The following is a 14,991-nucleotide window of genomic DNA, read 5'->3' as shown; positions in this document are numbered from 1 at the left end:
TTAGCTAATACTATTATAAGAACTTGAACTCTGCAACTGTTTAAGAGCTGAAATCAATTAAAAAGGTCAAATTAAGCAAATGATCTGTTCAATTAAGGGTCTAGTTAAGTAATTGAGAGCTCATTTGGAATCAAAACAGCAGGTCTCAGGTCTGAACAGCGCTTTTACAACGAATCTGAATCTCCACTTCTCTCTCGCTCTTCATTTTTAAACGCTGCAGTAAAAAATTAACAGGCATGGATTCAAGAGGCATCACGCAGTTGAACCAATAGCAGCACAATATCGATGGCTGCCCAGACAACAGGTAGGCAGGTTAACAAACCACAGGCGGACTATATCAAGAAAGCAGATTGCAAGGCTGGGCTGGAGGAGGAACAAATAATTATATATATATATATATATAAATAATTAAACACACACAAACCCTGGATCTGGCAGTCATCAATTCCTTCGTTTTGTACAAGGAATGCACCGGGGAAAATAAAAGTGCTAGACATTTCACCTTGAAGCTAGCCACAGCGCTTCTGCAGAAACATTTCAACCAGAAACCTGCAAAGCTGCAGGCTGCTGCAGCTCAACCTGGATTCTGTGCTGCTCCGAATGATACGCGCAAGAGCTAACACATGTTACTTTCTTTTTTACAGTTTAGTATGTACATATACCTGATTACACACTAGTTTCTTTGGAAATGTTTAATTTATTATAGTTTTTCATTTTTTGAAGTAGTACTTTATATGTGGTCAGTTAGAAAATAAACCCTCATAATAATCACTGGCGGCAGCGGTTTTAGTGTTAACTTTTAATTTTTTTAATTTTTTATTTTTGTGGCGCGTATGTAGAATAATAGTGTCTGGCATTAGGTTGGAGCACTAAATTACTCGAAATTCCCATCCCTAATAGTTAATTGGCATGCAAAAAGAAGGCTCTCTTAAGCAACAACATTGGAAAACCCTATATGTTGCTGTACCGCTCTTGTCCGGTAGATGGCAGCGTGATAATAGATGGGCGGTTTTTTTCTACTCGTAAGGTTTCTCTTCCTAGTTGTGTGTTGACGGTTGAGTTTTATTTAAATGCCACGTCCTGCTACATAAGTACAGATCGCATCTTAGAAAGGGTAAGACATACAATTAATAATACAGTTAATGACATGGGGGCACACCCACGATTATTTCTGTGCCGTTTCGTTAAACAGATTAGGTGTTCTTCCTATATGGGAGCAGAAGTATTGTTTAGCGCAGTGTTTTAAAAAAAAGGTCAAACACAGGAACCTGACATAATGGTTGATTTCCATTGTGTTTTTAACATATAATAAATATTATATACATCTATACATTTGACAATTTGTCTACTAAATCGATTCAAATGTACGTGCAAAACATATAATATATTTACAATTTGATACCGCAATCTTCAATTTCTTTAATAACTTCAATAAAACTGTCACAAATAACTTTGCTTTTTACGTGTCTTTCTATATCCTGTCTTTCTGCAACCCTGTTGAAATAAGTTTTAATTGATTTAATTATAATGAATCATTTGAACTGCTTACAACATTAAAAACATGTAAATAAGTAAAATATACAATACTACATTGCGACAAAATAAATATTGTCAAACTGCATATTTACTGTGCTTCCTGCGTAAAGAGAAGAAGATGGGATCCCTTTTATTGGACTAACTAAACAACAATTAATCTGAAGCTTTCAAGACCTCAAAGGTCTCTTAGGTGAAAGTACCTTGCTCTTTGTCTATAAGTTATTGTACAAATCAAATAGGTATTGCATTTTATTAATGTATTATTTCTTTCTTAGTAGGACCCCAGTGGATTTTTTAGCATTCATATTTTAAAAGGACCAACCCCAAATTTAAGATGAGGAAAAGCTTTGTCCCTGACTTCGTTTCTGAAGCTTCCATTAGACTGTTTCTCTTTGGGGTTTTCTTGTAAGTATTGATTCTGCACATGAGTTTCCCAGAATGCATTCTCTTTAATTGTATGTACAGTAGTCTGTAGTGTATCCGACTCGAGTGGGACCAGAGTAAGGGCGGATATGTAAAAAGTCGCATAAATGATTTTAAATAACATTATACACAGCTGTAAGAATTAATATATTCACACAGTTGAGATTCAGCTTTTATTCGCGAGCTGCCCCAAATCCCTTGTTTAGAAAGATACAGGGTATTAATGCTTGTGACGGAGTAGCTGTCTGTCGTGTGGGTGCTTGCATTCACTGCTGATTGACAGGCAGGAGATCGAGACGCCCCCCGCAGGCAAACAGGAATTACACACACACACACGTACGTTTGTATTCTTATATTTGTGGGGACTTTTCATTGACACTCTTTGTTTACTATTTCTAACTCCAGTCAGACAAAACTCCACACAGGGTGAAAGTTGACAACAAGCTAAATATTTTGGCACTTTTATTTTTATTTTTTTTTAAGGCATATTTAGTTCTTAAAAAGGTGTTTTCCAAAGTGGGGACATCCCCACAACGTTGTTTTTTCAAGAGTTACTGTCTGTATGGGTACATTTTCCCAAATCTTGTCCCCACAGTAATACATGCCCCCCCCCCCCCCCACACACATAAACACACTAATTTCAGCTTCTTTCGAATAGTTGGCTTTGATTTTGCAGCAGCCCTGAGGTGAATAAATGGATCCCCTCTTCATGTAGAGGGCTACTGCCCTGCCACAGTGCTGTATACATTTACATTAGTGTCAGGTAATTTACACAGTAGCAAAATGCATAGGTTTAAGGAAAAAAAAAAAAAATACTTTCAATTGTAAGCGTAACTCGTTTTCGCTTTCCTGTAGCATTTTGCATAGTGGTTAAACGGTTAGGGCGGATCTGTGACAGGCTGATACACGACAGATTACTGTATTTAAAAATAATGAGGAATAGTACACACAGCATTGTAATAGCCTCTACACATACAGGAGTTACTAGATTAGTCTCGTGATTGTGTTATTTGAAAGACTTTACATCACATAGTGATACAAAAAGGAGTACATACGATAGATAATTGTCTACTAAATTGTTCTGAGAACACACTGATAACATTTTTTACATACTTTTCCATTGCCATTTTGTGATGTTTGTAACCATACTTAGTGGTTCTTATTGCAATTTCTCAGATACTGTTTTTTATTTTATTGTGTATTTATTTATTTTTTATATTAAGCTCATAGTGACTATGAGTTCAGGAGCAGCTCTTCAATTGCAGTTATCTACCATAGACAGGTGAAAGCTAGATCAGCCACAGTGTCTTATTAATAAGCGCCATCTAGTGCACAGCAGTGCATTGCAGTCAAATTAAAGGATTAAAAAAATGGCAGATCAGTAGATGGCGCTAGAAAGACACTTTGTTTGATCTAGCCTAGGTTATATCTGTAGCAGGCAACTAGACTAAAGAGCAGCTCCTGAACTCACACCATAAGCAACTTGTGACTGTGATTTCAGACTGGAACCCCATTTAACAGTATCAGAGTATGGAGGAAGCCATCCATCTTCTTTAACCATCAGCCCATATCTCACACATTTTCATGCATCTACAGTGAGCTAGTTGTGTATTTGCACCCGTGGTGGAGAATGTGTGTTAATAACTTGGCATTTGTTTGTTTTACTGATTTATTATTTTTATTTTGTATTCAGAGTAACAGAAAAGCTACCCGCATTCCATAGGGATATTCAACCGGAGGAACTGTGGCTGTATAAATATCACCATGTGGAAGATGACCATGTGCCAACAAGTCTTATGTTTGTACGTCTTGCGTAGAATCATATTCACTGTGTTTCTGATTAATGTATTTAAAGTATATACTGAACAGCAGGCAGAGTGCAGAACAAAATGAATACTGTTCTCTCCAGTCTACATATCCCTGCAATGTGTTCAACCTAGTTTTTAAATGTTCTGTACATTCAAACACATGGCAGGCTATAACTAATTAAATAATTCCATAAATCTTATCATGCACTTCCTTTATGTATGTCTTGCATTGCAATCTTGAAAGAAGAAAAAAAAATGATACCTGGTACCTTACTAGATTAAAGAAAGCTCTCTTAGGAGTCTCCAAGGGGTTCACCTGGTAAAGTCACGACCACGTGGTGTGGCGTGTGAGTCATACAGTCAGGGAACTACAGGCATAGCTGTGCAAAGTCACTGGGCTACAGCTCAACCCTTTTTTGAAGCACCACAGTGAATAACATAAAGAAATATGTCTTTTGTAATGTTGTTTTTTTTCACAGATTATTGCCTTTTTTACCCCGTTGGCGGTGATAATACTGTTTCAGTTTTTTAAAAAGGCTGAGAAAGGGGACACCAAGGAAGCGTGCTTAGGTACCCTTTTAAGGCTGTACTTTTTAAGTTCTGTAATGTCATTGTTGCAATAAGAATCAGTGAGCCGACGCCTCTATGTTTTCTATCTCTCTCGCAGCAGCGACGCTAGCCCTGGTTCTCAATGGGGTCTTTACCAACACTGTTAAATTAATTGTAGGGAGGTGAGTTTCAAATTCTTATTAAAGGGTTGCATCTAGCAAAAATAATTCAATAAACCTTCCACGTCATGCACATCCATGTATTTAATTTAAAAAAAAAAAATAGGTTTTATAAAAATATCTGGCGCTTAAGGAAAGTGAGGTTTAATATGATTCCTATACCTTGCATTTGTTATGTAAACAGAATACCACACGTTTATTTCACTGAGATAAGATAGTCATAAAAAACCCACACATCCTCTTCGGGGGCTCGTCAGTTATTTGTCCATCCTCATTTGTGGAATAACTATAAATCTGTGGAAATATATCCAAACAGTAGATAAAAGCCTTCAATTGCAGACATTGTGAGAGACTTCTCGTCAAAATGTTTGTCACTGAATTTATTAAGTTGTTCATTTAGTTTTTCTATATTGAGAATTGAGAACCTGAGCTGCCTAAAACTAAAAGTACAGTAAATGAAGCTTCATTAATAATTTAGCAATGATCTAAAGTAGATGCCCACAGAGGTTATGTTTTAGACCTTGTCTTCTCTTCCTAGCTGCTAAGCCTGGAGGTTGTTGCTTCCGGTTTCTGGTGCTGATTCTTAGGTTCTTCTTTCAGGCCTCGTCCAGATTTCTTCTACCGCTGCTTCCCTGATGGACAGATGAACGCTGAGATGAGATGCAGTGGAGACCCAGACACTGTGATGGAGGGGAGGAAAAGTTTCCCTAGCGGACACTCCTCCTGTAAGAACAAGATTTCCGAATTAAAGGAGTGCTCAGTTCTTACCTCTTTATAGGCCCGTTCTTTTTATTCAAATAACAATTTCTCAGGCTCAAGCTACAAGCAATGCAGATGTAGAGAAAGGTGGTAATGACTCAATGTTGGAGCAACAGAACCCAGAACCACTAAAAAAACAAACATACAAGAGAAAGTAAGAGAAAAATAACATTTAAAATCACATGTTAAGCAAATCATTTTTCTGTAGTTTGGACTCCGGTGAAGCCAGTGTGTCCTGTGCCACACAAAAAGTGTTGATTTCTAACATTAAATATCTTTTTGGTATTCAGCGCTACAGAGCTGTTTAATTTAGGATTAGAAGTACAAAGAAATGTAAAAAAATTCAGTGATAAATGTTTCGACTAGAAGTCTTTTTCAATATCTTGAAAAATGTTGACTTATAGTCGATACCTTTATCGTTTAATTTATTACGTTTATTTTATTACGTTTATTTTAGCATTTCTAAATTCAACCCTGTTGAGTGTTTAAAAGTTTTGGATAATTTAAGTTTAAACATCCTGGGCCATTTTCACAAAGCATTTACCACTGTGTTAACACTATATAAAGAAAACAAAACATTGATGCTGAAAAGCTTGAATGTGGTGACAGAACTATTTGTGGCCTGTTTATCTACAGTTGCTTTTGCTGGTCTGGGGTTCGCAGCCTTTTACCTGGCAGGGAAGCTGCACTGCTTTAGCCCACCAGGGAGGGGGAAAGCATGGAGGCTCTGTGCCTTTCTGATGCCTCTGATCTTTGCAGCCATGATTGCACTGTCAAGGACCTGCGACTACAAGCATCACTGGCAAGGTGAGGCATTTTAACTGATACTGAAACTGGTTGGGGGGAGATGTACTCTGCCTGGCTGCTTTATTATGATTTGCCCCTAAGAGCGGGCTGGGCCGCTGTCTCCCCTGGCTCCAGCCTTGACCCAACTTGGCATAGACCACAAGGTACTGGAAGGAGTCTTGAGGGATCCATTCAGTCATTCTTATTGGGATTGGTGTAGGCTCTGGTTGACAGATGTGCTGTTTAGATTCATCCCAAACATGCTCAATTGGATTCCAGGAATGGTGGTGGCCATGGAAGATGCCTGAAGTCTCAGTCATGCTCCTAAAACCTCACAATTTTGGCATGGTGGATAGGTGTATTATCGTCTTGAAAGTAACCATTGTCACTAGGGTACAGCATTGTTGGCTGGACTTGATCTCCAACAATGCTTTAGTGTTCCACGGTATTCCTTTTACAGTTGTCCCAGTGAGTAGGCAGGACCTAATAGAAGCCAGGCAGTGTATGTTCCATGCATACCTGTTTCATTCTGTGTAATCCTTTCCTTTTTTTACCCCCAGATGTGCTGGTTGGTTCAGGGATAGGACTCCTCTTTTCATACCTGTGTTACAGGCAACATTATCCAGCGTTGACCGACGTTGAAAGCCACAGACCACTGCATTGTAAAAACAAGTTGCCAGTGACACAAGACAGAAAGATTTCCAACTCATTCATTCATCCAGTATAGTGATCCAACCCATCCTCTGGGACTGTCATTTTTAAGCAATTCAAAATACTAGTAAACAGCTAGCCACAAGGTTATTGAAGGTTGTGGAACAACATTTAAAAAGCAGTAATTGTACTCTGAAAGAAGAAGCTGTGTTAATAATGTAAGTTCCAATAGACCAATAGATATAGTTAGAGAAAAAAAAAGTATTTGGTTTAGCCTAATGAGTAAGTAGATTCAAATATTCATTGTGTTTTTTTTTTTATACTGTCCCTTACCTTTTTATGGTGTTTGTAATCACTGTGAGAGGTTCATTTGGCAATTGCTCAAAGACGATGCCGTTTTTATATATAAGTGTGTGTATAGGTGCTTTAAACTGAGTTCAGGAGTAGCTTTCAGTTCTAGTTGCCTGCCATAGATATATGGAACACATTCTGGATCAGCTACAGTGTATATAAGTACAGCAAGAGCCAACGCCATTGAGTCAAGTTTCCTTTTGTTTTGCTGGCTGCACACTGCTCTGTGCTTTGGTTGATCAAGCCTACAATACATATGTCTATGGCAACAACAATAATATCTGCATATTATAAACCGACCTATACATTATAAGCAAAGCAGTTAATTATTTTCAACAGAAGAAAAAGGGGACCATTGATAATACTGTCAGTGCTAATAAGAGGAGAGAATTGATTTATTTTCTTATAGGTAATAACTTGTATTATACCTCACTTTAAAACAGAATATAATATTTCAATTCTGTTTGTTGTTGCACATCATTTTAAGTAAAAATACATAGTCTAGTCTGTCTGTAAAGATGTATTTAAATTGTGTGTTCTGTCTTATTAATGTTGTATAGTAAACCCAAAGTAGAACTGTCTTCGGATTTATAAAAGTAACCAACATTTAATGATATTATAGATGGATTACGAAAATCTTCATACCGCAATTTGTTTTTTAATTCCTCAGGAACTTCTCAATTATAAATCTGCTTGATATTATTTGCTTCAGTTTTATATAAAGTGGCTCTCAAAAGTATTCACCCCCCTTGGACTTTTCCACATTTTATTGTGTTACAAAATGGAATCAAAATGGATTTAATGCCACTGATCAACACAAAATAAGTCCATAATGTCAAAGTGAAAAATAAAATCTACAAATTGTTCTAAATTAATTACAAATACAAAACAGAAAATAATTGATTGCATAAGTATTCACCCCCTTGAGTCAATATTTGGTAGAAGCACCTTTGGCAGCAATTACAGTCATGAGTATTTAAATAAGACTCTACCAGCTTTGCACATCTGGGGACTGCATTTTTTGCCCATTCTTCTTTGCAAAATTGCTCAAGCTCCATCAAGTTGGATGGGGACCTTTGGTGAACAGCAATTTTCAACTCTTTCTACATATTCTCAATTGGATTGAGGTCTGGGCAGAGAAGCATCCCCATAGCATGATGCTGCCACCACCATGCTTCACGGTAGGGATGGTGTTCTCAGGATGATGTGCGATGTTAGGCTTGCGCCAAACATAGCGCTTAGCGTTGAGGCCAAAAAGCTCTATTTTGGTCTCATCAGATCATAGAATCTTCTTCCACTTGGTCTCAGAGTCTCCCACATGCCTTCTGGCAAACTCTAGCTGAAATTTGATGTGAGTTTTTTTCAACAATGGCTTTCTTTTTGCCACTCTCCCATAAAGGCCAATTTTGTGAAGCACCCGGGCTATTGTTGCCGTATGCACGGTGTCTCCCAGCTCTTGGTGGCCTCCCTGACTAGTGCCCTTCTTGCCCGGATACTCAGTTTTTGAGGACGGCCTGTTTTAGACAGATTCACAGTTGTGCCATATTCTATCCATTTCTTAATAATGGACTTTACTGTGCTCCAGGGCAGCAGTGTGGAGTAGTGGTTAGAGCTCTGGACTCTTGACCGGAGGGTTGTGGGTTCAATCCCCAGTGGGGGACACTGCTGTTGTACCCTTGAGCAAGGTACTTTACCTAGATTGCTCCAGTAAAAACCCAACTGTAAAAATGGGTAATTGTATGTAAAATAATGTGATATCTGTATAATGTGAAATAATATATAATGTGATATCTTGTAACAATTGTAAGTCGCCCTGGATAAGGGCGTCTGCTAAGAAATAAATAATAATAATAAATAATAATATTCAATGCCTTGGAAATGTTCTCATATCCTGCCCGTGATTGGTGCTTTTGAAGAACCTTATTCCGGATTTTCTTCATCATGTAGTTTTTGTTAGGAAATGTACTAACCAACTGTGGGACCTCCCAGAGACAGGTGTATTTAACCTGAAATCATGTGAAACACCTTAATTGCACACAGGTGGACTCCATTCAACTAATTATGTGACTTCTAAAGACAATTGGTTGCACCAGAGCTTATTTAGGTGTGTCATAGCAAAGGGGGTGAATACTTATGCAATCAATTATTTTCTGTTTTATATTTGTAATTAATTTAGAACAATTTGTAGATTTTATTTTTCACTTTGACATTATGGAGTTTTTTTGTGTTGATCAGTGTCAAAAACACCAAATTCAATCCATTTTGATTCCATGTTGTAACACAATAAAATGTGGAAAAGTCCAGGGGGTTGAATACTTCTGAGAGCCACTGTATTTCTTATATCTTATATATAATCAGACAATCTTCCAGACATTTTCCCCAGTGGTTTAATTATGATTGCAGTTTTAAGTGTGAATGCGCTTGCATATTTTCTCCTTTCTTTGTGTTTTGTTTTTTGTATATTTGATGATATTGTCCATGGATAACATGGCTGATATTTTGTGTAGAAGTGTCTGATAGAACAGGAGAAGCTGACAGAAACCTCATCTGTGTTTCACATCTTACTTTAGCTCAAAACATGATGTTTTTCCTACAGGACCAATGTAAAAGCCAGCCAAAAAAAAAAAGATCAAATTGAGGACTCCATATTCCCGGACAAGGGCTTCGACACATAAGATGGCTTTAGTGAATCCCTTTGGTGCTGGTAATATTGACCATTATATTCTGATCGTTTCACAACTGAGACACACACTCTCGTTCTCATTGTGGGTTATATTGAAGTTTGCCATCACAAACAGCACGTCTCTAGAGTACGTCTGTGGTTTTACAAAGAATATAAAGCCTGTCTTTGCTTGTGGTTTTCAGCAAGGCGTTTGCAGTAGCGCCAGTTGCGTATTATCAGTTTCTTGTTTAAAAGCACTGAAAGATACAAACAGGTAATTAACTAGCTGGTATTCCATTGTACATTCCTTTTTGTTGTTGGCTGAATAACTTGTTTTGTGAATATTCCAAACAGCACATTGTAGCACTTTCAATTGATTTTTGTTTTTCTTGGGACTGTAATTATGTGTTTAAACATTGTCTTTAAGTCTGTTTATGTGTAATTCTGATAACTATTATGTTTACAAAAAAAAATGTGCTTGTCTTTTTTTTAACAAAAAACCTGTGGGGGTATGATAGTATTTACCTTGTCAAATCCTACACCATCACTAAGCAATATAGAAAGCATGTTTTGTGTTTCTGTACAGTACAGAAGTCAAATATTGGATTAAAGGGTGATTTGATCAACCGTTACCCTAATCCCTGGTTTTGTAAAATGCTCTAAGAACTCAGCTGTGTTTTATCCTGGTGGGGTGTAGGTTTATCACATTATCCCTTTAGTAAATTAGTCAAAGGTTCTTACACAGTAAAATACAATACAGTTTACAAGATAACCTAACCATGAAATAACAATAAAGCACTGTCTTAAATTTGTACAGTTTTTTTAAAAAAAAAAATTTTATTTTTATAAATATTAAATCTTCACTAGTGTTTCTTTCATTTCTTGCATAGTTCAGATTTTGGTACAATATGCTTGATCAGAAAACAGGTCATTTTTAACTGTAGGAAACAAAAGCTTGAAACCTTATTTCAGACTGAGAGCCATATAAGTATTCTTGTATTGCTTGGAGCAGAATTAGTTTATTAATGGTATTCACAAGCTGTTTATATACAGTACTGTGCAAAAGTTTTAGGCAGGTGTGAAAAAATGCTGTAAAGTAAGAATGCTTTCAAAAATAGACATGTTAATAGTTTATATTTATCAATTAACAAAATGCAAAGTGAGTGAACAGAAGAAAAATCTACATCAAATCAATACTTTGCCTTCAAAACAGCATCAATTCTTCTAGGTACACTTGCACACAGTTTTTGAAGGAACTCGGCAGGTAGGCTGGCCCAAACATCTTGGAGAACTAACCACAGTTCTTCTGTGGATTTAGGCAGCCTCAGTTGCTTCTCTCTCCTCATGTAATCCCAGACAGACTCGATGATGTTGAGATCAGGGCTCTGTGTGGGCCATACCATCACTTCCAGGACTCCTTCTTGTTCTTTACACTGAAGATAGTTCTTAATGACTTTCGCTGTATGTGTGGGGTCGTTGTCATGCTGCAGAATAAATTTGGGGCCAATCAGATGCCTCCCTGATGGTATTGCATGGTAGGGCATGTGGGTTCAATCCCCAGTGGGGGACACTGCTGTTGTACCCTTGAGCAAGGTACTTTACCTAGATTGCTCCAGTAAAAACCCAACTGTATAAATGGGTAATTGTATGTAAAATAATGTGATATCTGTATAATGTGAAATAATGTATAATGTGATATCTTGTAACAATTGTAAGTCGCCCTGGATAAGGGCATCTGCTAAGAAATAAATAATAATAATAATAATAATTGCATGATGGATAAGTACAGTGCCTTGCGAAAGTATTCGGCCCCCTTGAACTTTGCGACCTTTTGCCACATTTCAGGCTTCAAACATAAAGATATGAAACTGTAATTTTTTGTGAAGAATCAACAACAAGTGGGACACAATCATGAAGTGGAACGAAATTTATTGGATATTTCAAACTTTTTTAACAAATAAAAAACTGAAAAATTGGGCGTGCAAAATTATTCAGCCCCCTTAAGTTAATACTTTGTAGCGCCACCTTTTGCTGCGATTACAGCTGTAAGTCGCTTGGGGTATGTCTCTATCAGTTTTGCACAGCGAGAGACTGAAATTTTTGCCCATTCCTCCTTGCAAAACAGCTCGAGCTCAGTGAGGTTGGATGGAGAGCATTTGTGAACAGCAGTTTTCAGTTCTTTCCACAGATTCTCGATTGGATTCAGGTCTGGACTTTGACTTGGCCATTCTAACACTTGGATATGTTTATTTGTGAACCATTCCATTGTAGATTTTGCTTTATGTTTTGGATCATTGTCTTGTTGGAAGACAAATCTCCGTCCCAGTCTCAGGTCTTTTGCAGACTCCATCAGGTTTTCTTCCAGAATGGTCCTGTATTTGGCTCCATCCATCTTCCCATCAATTTTAACCATCTTCCCTGTCCCTGCTGAAGAAAAGCAGGCCCAAACCATGATGCTGCCACCACCATGTTTGACAGTGGGGATGGTGTGTTCAGGGTGATGAGCTGTGTTGCTTTTACGCCAAACATAACGTTTTGCATTGTTGCCAAAAAGTTCGATTTTGGTTTCATCTGACCAGAGCACCTTCTTCCACATGTTTGGTGTGTCTCCCAGGTGGCTTGTGGCAAACTGTAAACGACACTTTTATGGATATCTTTAAGAAATGGCTTTCTTCTTGCCACTCTTCCATAAAGGCCAGATTTGTGCAGTATACGACTGATTGTTGTCCTATGGACAGAGTCTCCCACCTCAGCTGTAGATCTCTGCAGTTCATCCAGAGTGATCATGGGCCTCTTGGCTGCATCTCTGATCAGTCTTCTCCTTGTATGAGCTGAAAGTTTAGAGGGACGGCCAGGTCTTGGTAGATTTGCAGTGGTCTGATACTCCTTCCATTTCAATATTATCGCTTGCACAGTGCTCCTTGGGATGTTTAAAGCTTGGGAAATCTTTTTGTATCCAAATCCGGCTTTAAACTTCTCCACAACAGTATCTCGGACCTGCCTGGTGTGTTCCTTGTTCTTCATGATGCTCTCTGCGCTTTAAACGGACCTCTGAGACTATCACAGTGCAGGTGCATTTATACGGAGACTTGATTACACACAGGTGGATTCTATTTATCATCATTAGTCATTTAGGTCAACATTGGATCATTCAGAGATCCTCACTGAACTTCTGGAGAGAGTTTGCTGCACTGAAAGTAAAGGGGCTGAATAATTTTGCACGCCCAATTTTTTAGTTTTTTATTTGTTAAAAAAGTTTGAAATATCCAATAAATTTCGTTCCACTTCATGATTGTGTCCCACTTGTTGTTGATTCTTCACAAAAAATTACAGTTTCATATCTTTATGTTTGAAGCCTGAAATGTGGCAAAAGGTCGCAAAGTTCAAGGGGGCCGAATACTTTCGCAAGGCACTGTATCTGCCTGTACTTCTCAGCATTGAGGAGACCATTAATTCTGACCAAATCCCCAACTCCATTTGCAGAAATGCAGCCCCAAACTTGCAAGGAACCTCCACCATGCTTCACTGTTGCCTGCAGACACTCATTCGTGTACTGCTCTCCAGCCCTTCGGCGAACAAACTGCCTTCTGCTACAGCCAAATATTTCAAATTTTGACTCATCAGTCCAGAGCACCTGCTGCCATTTTTCTGCACCCCAGTTCCTGTGTTTTCGTGCATAGTTGAGTCGCTTGGCCTTGTTTCCACGTCGGAGGTATGGCTTTTTGGCCGCAAATCTTCCATGAAGGCCACTTCTGACCAGACTTCTCCAGACAGTAGATGGGTGTACCAGGGTCCCACTGTTTTCTGCCAATTCTGAGCTGATGGCACTGCTGGACATCTTCCGATTGCGAAGGGAAGTAAGCATGATGTGTCTTTCATCTGCTGCAGTAAGTTTCCTTGGCCGACCACTGCGTCTACGGTCCTCAACGTTGCCCGTTTCTTTGTGCTTCTTCAAAAGAGCTTGGACAGCACATCTGGAAACCCCTGTCTGCCTTGAAATTTCTGCCTGGGAGAGACCTTGCTGATGCAGTATAAATACCTTGTGTCTTGTTGCTGTGCTCAGTCTTGCCATGATGTATGACTTTTGACAGTAAACTGTCTTCAGCAACCTCACCTTGTCAGCTGAGTTTGGCTGTTCCTCACCCAGTTTTATTCCTCCTACACAGCTGTTTCTGTTTCAGTTAATGATTGTGTTTCAACCTACATGATCATTATGCACCTGTCTGGTATAATTGTTTATAATTGTTTAACACCTGACTATATGCCTACAAAATCCCTGACTTTGTGCAAGTGTACCTAGAAGAATTGATGCTGTTTTGAAGGCAAAGGGTGGTCACACCAAATATGGATTTGATTTAGATTTTTCTTCTGTTCAATCACTTTGCATTTAGTTAATTGATAAATATAATCTATTAACATGTCTATTTTTTAAAGCATTCTTACTTTACAGCATTTTTTCACACCTGCCTAAAACTTTTGCACAGTACTGTATATATATATAGAGAGAGAGAGAGATAGTACATATACTTGTATGTATAGGTAGGATGCATACATTTAAAACGGGATTGCGTTTACATTTTTTAATTTTTTAATTTCAAAGAATGTTAAGTAACACCAACAGATGAAATTAACAACATGGGGCATCCTTAAAGGCTGGTTTCACTGACACAATATGATACTCATGAAACCACATAGTTTAATCCAATGCTATTTGTGTTTTCCATATTATTAACTGAGGAAGCTGGTGTATTTAAAATATGATGTTAAACAATGGATTGAGACAAGTTCAAGAATACTTTAAAGTGGAAGTTATATATAGTACTTCTTCAATGGCGGATGCACACACTATCATCTCCATTGTGAATTCACCGAGATCCTTCTGCATCTCGTTGTTGCGGAATAGCTGCACGCAACTGTCATACAGGTCTATTCTAAGTGACGGACCAGAGCTAACGTTTGTGGTAATGTTTGGGAAAATCCGAATCCAGACAACTGAGTCAAAGACAAAGCCTTTGCAGCAATTCATATTAAAATAAGCTTTTTTTTCTTTCACCTGAAGCAGAGACATTTGAGGTGTTGAAAGCTTGCGATTAATTATTGTTTAGTTAGCCCAATAAAGTTATCACCTTTTTCACTTGTTTGTACATTACGAATACAAGATTTCATAATTTAACCGTCTGCTAGGCTAGAGGTTATTGCACAACTGCACGGTGACGCTACATTCTTGTTATTTCGGTTTGCAAGCACCCCGCAAAGGCATAGACCCACAGGCGTATATATCCTTGTT

General features: G+C 38.1%; 1 protein-coding gene across 4 annotated transcripts; it reads left to right on the top strand.

The window, feature by feature from the left end:
- Positions 1 to 128: 128 nt before the first annotated feature.
- On the top strand, positions 129 to 10,516 carry LOC117397740 (phospholipid phosphatase 5). 4 transcript variants are annotated; one of them, XM_059008573.1, is made up of 8 exons: positions 129 to 304; positions 1,815 to 1,941; positions 3,653 to 3,761; positions 4,247 to 4,337; positions 4,435 to 4,498; positions 5,096 to 5,220; positions 5,891 to 6,061; positions 6,601 to 10,516. In XM_059008573.1, the coding sequence occupies exons 2-8, from the start codon at positions 1,871 to 1,873 to the stop codon at positions 6,765 to 6,767; spliced, it is 798 nt and encodes a 265-aa protein (XP_058864556.1). In that variant the 5' UTR covers positions 129 to 304; positions 1,815 to 1,870; the 3' UTR covers positions 6,768 to 10,516. The 4 variants fall into 4 exon arrangements, with proteins under 4 accessions (XP_058864556.1, XP_058864555.1, XP_033852483.1 ...); XM_059008572.1 differs by having other exon boundaries at positions 1,812 to 1,941; XM_033996592.3 differs by lacking the exon at positions 129 to 304 and adding an exon at positions 1,022 to 1,114 and having other exon boundaries at positions 1,812 to 1,941.
- Positions 10,517 to 14,991: the final 4,475 nt, after the last annotated feature.

The sequence above is a fragment of the Acipenser ruthenus genome, chromosome 37 (genome assembly GCF_902713425.1).
Source record: "Acipenser ruthenus chromosome 37, fAciRut3.2 maternal haplotype, whole genome shotgun sequence".
NCBI lineage: Eukaryota > Metazoa > Chordata > Actinopteri > Acipenseriformes > Acipenseridae > Acipenser > Acipenser ruthenus.
Note: the sequence above shows the minus strand (reverse complement) of the source record. Positions and strands in the feature narration are given on the sequence as shown.